The sequence below is a fragment of the Hippoglossus hippoglossus genome, chromosome 1 (genome assembly GCF_009819705.1).
Source record: "Hippoglossus hippoglossus isolate fHipHip1 chromosome 1, fHipHip1.pri, whole genome shotgun sequence".
NCBI classification, from domain to species: Eukaryota; Metazoa; Chordata; class Actinopteri; order Pleuronectiformes; family Pleuronectidae; genus Hippoglossus; species Hippoglossus hippoglossus.
The window spans coordinates 18,763,532-18,768,283 of NC_047151.1; the positions used below are offsets into that span (position 1 = coordinate 18,763,532).

A 4,752-nucleotide genomic window follows, 5' to 3' on the forward strand; every position below is an offset into this window, starting at 1 on the left:
TCGAGTTGAGCAAACTGCCAGTGCACTGGGTAAATGTACATGTTGTAGTTCTTCTCAAAGTCCTGAGCGAGGAGCTCAACAGAGTGATCGCCAGCATGAAGACGCCTCTCGCTCTCAAAGATTTTCTTCACCTACAGAAAACAGGACAATTTACTCACTCACACTTCATTGGATACAAAAACCTGACAAATTGAAATTGAATTATAAAGTACAGTTTAAACTAGCATACTCACAAATATCCTTATCTATATTTGTGTTTGCTACAGATATGTTATCTGATGTAAGGTGACCTTGAGTGTCATGAAAGGCGCCATAAAATGAATTGTATTATTTTTATTGTCATTATAATTATGACTATTATTATTATTTTATGGATCTGTCTCTTTATCTACAACTGCTCCAAAATGGAATGGGTTCTTCCCAGACTCGGGCCCCATTCCTCCACCAAGTTTGGTGAAAATCGATTCTGTATTTTTGGCACAATCCGGCTAAAAATGTAACCAATCCACAAACCAAGATACGTACATTGGTGAGAACATAACCTCCTTGGCAGTAGCCATAATGTTAAGGAGCCTCAGAATCCCAGCTGCATGAATTCATTTTCATCACTGAGTCTTACTCTGAAACGCTGTTTCGGCGTGAGGAAGCCAGGGGACATGGAGTCGTGCTCATAGAGCTGCAGCAGCACATTTTTCAGCCAGTCTCTCATCCGTAGAGGAAACTGCACCAGCTCAGTGTCCACACATTGAGGAATCACTGACAGGAAGAGGCATAAAGAGCAGCGTCAAATGATTTCTCCTCACACTGTCATGAAATGATCAAACCATAGAGCGCAGTGGTTACTTCTCACATTTGCATGGTCCGGTGTAGTCCAGGTGAAGCTTGTGCCCTCTCTTGGTGCCCTCCAGGTTACATTTAGAAGCAAAGAGCTCACACGACGTAATGTATGTTTTGTTGTCTGTCCCACAAACCTACGTGGAACATGAACACCACAATCAGAATTCAATATCATGAAAACAGGGGCTAAAGATTCCAGCTTATACCCAGCAACAGGTTATATATACTCACATGATCGAACTCATTCACACTGGGAGGACACTGGGACGCCTCTTGACACACACAGCCTGGTTTATTGTCGGCATCGAGTTTACACATCTTTCCACGCTTGCAGCGGAAATTGTCACATGGATCTAGAAGGAAAGACAAAGGGTGTTACAACAATCAATTTATACTTTGTCTGAATTTTAATCATAAAAGGTCCTTTTTCCTGAATGGCTTATGTGTATTATTTTACAGTGTGAGGACTTTGAGCGTCAACCACCACACACCCCCCCCCCCCCCTGCATTCCACAGCTATTTGAGTTTGTTTAAGGATTCAATTCAACTTGATCTCTCTTATTCACTCCTTAAGCCTGCAGAGCTGTGTTATGGTAGTGACCGCGAAGCAGGGTGGTGCTATTCATGTGGAAGTCTGAGCAAAAATGTTTAGCAGTCAGCAGTTTCCTCTATGAGAGAGTTGGGTTAGTGCAGTATGGGGAACCATGAATTAGAAACCGACCTGCAGGGGCTTCTGGGTGATGTGCGCCTCCAGTGAGAGAGGGCCTGGAGCTGGGGTAGAGATCCACCGTGGCTCTTATCTGCACTGGATTCATTCCTACCAACGGACCCTGGAGAAGCAAGTGCAACTTCATGAGACATGGAACAGAAGACTAATGTTTCAATCACTTATTTATATCAAATTGCAGCTTCACAGAAAAAAGTAAATGTCCCATTTGTTCACTTTTTGGGGGGGCATCAGAAACAACACTTTTAGCAAACAATTATAAGATGAGCCGAGGTAAGATAAGATAAGATGATATAAGATAAAATGATATAAGATAGTCAAAACAAGGTCGACAAGAGAACAAGTGATCTTTCATTTGGAGCAATGTTTCTGACCACATGTGAACGTAAACTCCATATTTAATTTACTTTTAGCTCTTTTTTTGGTCTCCACCGCCTCCTGTCTCCTATCAGCTGATTAGATATCGTGCAGTGGCTTTTGGAGCCTCTTTACTATAAACAGCTGCCTAAAGTGAAGTTGCTGACCACAACAGGAAGTGCGTGTACACATATCATTTACCCATTTTCCCGCCCTCCTCCTCTTCGCCTTGTGCACTGTGTTGTCAGTGCTGCTGCTCCCAGACTCCTGAGGTTCTTGTTGGCTCAGTTCTTGTCCCGACTGTGCTTCCTCTCGTTGAGGAGAGTGCTTCCTCGCCCTTTGGTTCTTCTTCTGCTTCCTTGTCTTTCCCTTTCCATGACCCGCGCTGTCATTCTTGCTCCTCTCTTCCTCCTTTCCGGCTGCTGGAGTCAACCCTGACTCGAGCTCCCTGCTGCTCTTTGGCTCTTTAGATTTAGCTTCTTTGTCGTCTCGCAGCTTGTCCACGTCGGACGCCTCCTCGCTGTGCGCTGCCTCAGTGTTTTGTACGTCTTGGTCATAGTCCTCGTCGATGGTGGGCAGCTCTTTCTCAATGACCTCTTTCTCAGTGACATCTGGAACATCTGTTTTTGATGGAGGCTGGGTGTCATCAGCGTGGGGTTCCATCTTAGCTGATATCATCTGCAGAGGTTGTAAGACGCTGCTATCGGCAGCGTAGTCGAGATCGACTGGGATGTCCAGCTCCGTGCTGCCTTCTGCTTCCTCCAACAACTGCTCAACTCTGTCAGCCATTTTGCCAACAGACTCTTCCTTCTCGCCCTTGTGAGGCATCCTCTTCGCCTCCTCCACCACTTCTTCTTCCAACTTCTCTTCCTTCACCTTCCCGTCATCTTCCCCTACTTCCAAGTTGTCTTCCAACTTCTCCTCTTCCACCTTGCCTTTGACCGACTCCACTTCCTCTTCCTTCAGCTCTCTTTCCTCCACTTCTTCCTCTGCAGCTTCTTTATTCAGGAGGTCCACCAGCTCCTCCTCACTCAACAGGAGCGCAGTGCTTTTATCTCTCCTCTCAGTCGCCTCAATCTCTCCATCCTCCTTGTTAGCGTTAGCGTTGCCCTCGGAGCTCAACTCCTCGTCCTCCCGATCCTGGCTCTTGGCCTCCAATGTCACTAAAGTGGGTAAGACCTGTGGCTTGTTGGCCTCCTCTGTGATAGCATCCTTAATCAGAAAGAAGAAGAAAAGAAATTAAAGCATGAAATCATCTCATTCAAATAAAACTTTGTATCAGAGTCACTTTTTACCTTTTCTTTGGCTGTGTGTGACGTCTTGTGCAATCCATGATGTTTTCCATGATGTTTACTTTTAACCTGGACATAACAAGTATAATCAATGATGGTCAAATAATTCAAATATCACATTTACTAGAAGAATTAATAATAACTTTGTTACTCACAGACAGGGCAAGTGTGGCTGCCAGTAAACAAAGGAAAAGTAAGCAGGCCCTCATACCTGAAACAATGAAATTAACAGTTTAAACACAAGACAGAAATATAAAATAGATCATATGTAATTTACATTAAGATGAAGCAGTTTTTAAACCAAAACATAAAAAGCTCATCATAACCAACACATTATATCTTGACTTCTAACTGGCCACAACAAAGACGTGAACTTGGCACATCTTTCAAAGTCAAATCACATGAGTGCATCAGTATGCTGCCAACACGCTCATGACGAGCAGGGCCACGGCTATTTGTCTCCACTGTTGTCACGGCAACAGGCCTCTGAGATGCGTCTCTCTCTCAAAAGTCACATTCAGAGCTTAAGTAAACATCAGAAGCTACCAGACTGGAAAAAAGTTGTCTAAGTCCACAAACTTTTTGTCTGTGTGGACGGAAACAAAACAGACATCGCTGGGCCTGTCCAGGGGAACAATAGCTCCATGGATCAACCAAATAACTGGGTGCAGGTTGGGGGGGGGGGGGGGGGGTGCGTGAATGAAAATTCACTGAAACTAATGCGTTGTTCAATATTATTTAGTTTAATAATAATAAGTAATGTTGCAAAGGACATATGCAGACATTCCTTTTTTTATTTCCTCTACAATATTCTTAAGATTGTATTTGATTACATATCACAAAACTCAAATTAGTTTTTTTAAATTCCAAACATATCTAAAAGGGAAAATACAGGTAAGTAAATAACATTTCAGTTTGTCTGTACTACATGAAATATTAGTATCGGTACATTAAAGCAGACAGAATAAAAATATTCACTATTCATACATCATAAAAAGAATCAAGGCATTAAAGCAAAAGCAGTCGTTCCCAAAGAAGCTACAATGTTGCCAAGCCGGGCATCGCTGCATTTAACATAGAACAAATTCAACTGAAAACCAGTTTGTTAACAAGATATCACAGACACACATATGGATTAAACGCTGTGGGTTCATTGTCAAACATGTGTAAAAGTGTCAGTAATAAGGATTTTACCTGAGGCTGGCAGTTGCAAGAGAAAGTAGAATCCAGCACAAACACCAGAATGTGCCTGTGTTGAACCTGTGAAGATGGCCCCTGTTTTTTCTGGGTCTCGGGCGCTAACACCAACTTTGGACTTTGGGAGGGTCTTTGGGCAACGGGGGGGGGGGGGGGGGGGGGGGGGGAGACAGAGACCCCACACTTTGGTTGATGTTCTGCCAGAAAAAAGAAGAAAAAGAACGATATGGTAATTATTCATGGGAAAAGGGGAAAGGGGGGAAAACAGCATTTGACAGATTTAAACAAATTCAATTTCAATACTGATGATAAACTTGTAATATAAAAAAACATGGTGAATCC

At 43.2% G+C, this 4,752-nt stretch overlaps 1 protein-coding gene across 1 annotated transcript in view; it reads right to left on the minus strand.

Annotated features, from left to right (window-relative positions):
• Window positions 1-4,528, minus strand: part of sparcl1 (SPARC-like 1) — a 6,069-nt gene extending 1,541 nt beyond the window's left edge. Inside the window, exons 1-9 of the mRNA XM_034595420.1 lie at window positions 4,408-4,528; window positions 3,369-3,424; window positions 3,217-3,282; window positions 2,123-3,133; window positions 1,559-1,667; window positions 1,069-1,190; window positions 851-971; window positions 620-756; window positions 1-131 (exon numbers count right to left, since the gene is read on the minus strand). The exon at window positions 1-131 is cut by the window's left edge and continues 18 nt beyond it. Of these exons, the coding sequence (XP_034451311.1) occupies window positions 1-131; window positions 620-756; window positions 851-971; window positions 1,069-1,190; window positions 1,559-1,667; window positions 2,123-3,133; window positions 3,217-3,282; window positions 3,369-3,422 (1,751 nt within the window). The 5' untranslated portion in view covers window positions 3,423-3,424; window positions 4,408-4,528. The remainder of the gene's footprint in view (window positions 132-619; window positions 757-850; window positions 972-1,068; window positions 1,191-1,558; window positions 1,668-2,122; window positions 3,134-3,216; window positions 3,283-3,368; window positions 3,425-4,407) is intronic.
• Between the last annotated feature and the right edge of the window lie 224 nt (window positions 4,529-4,752).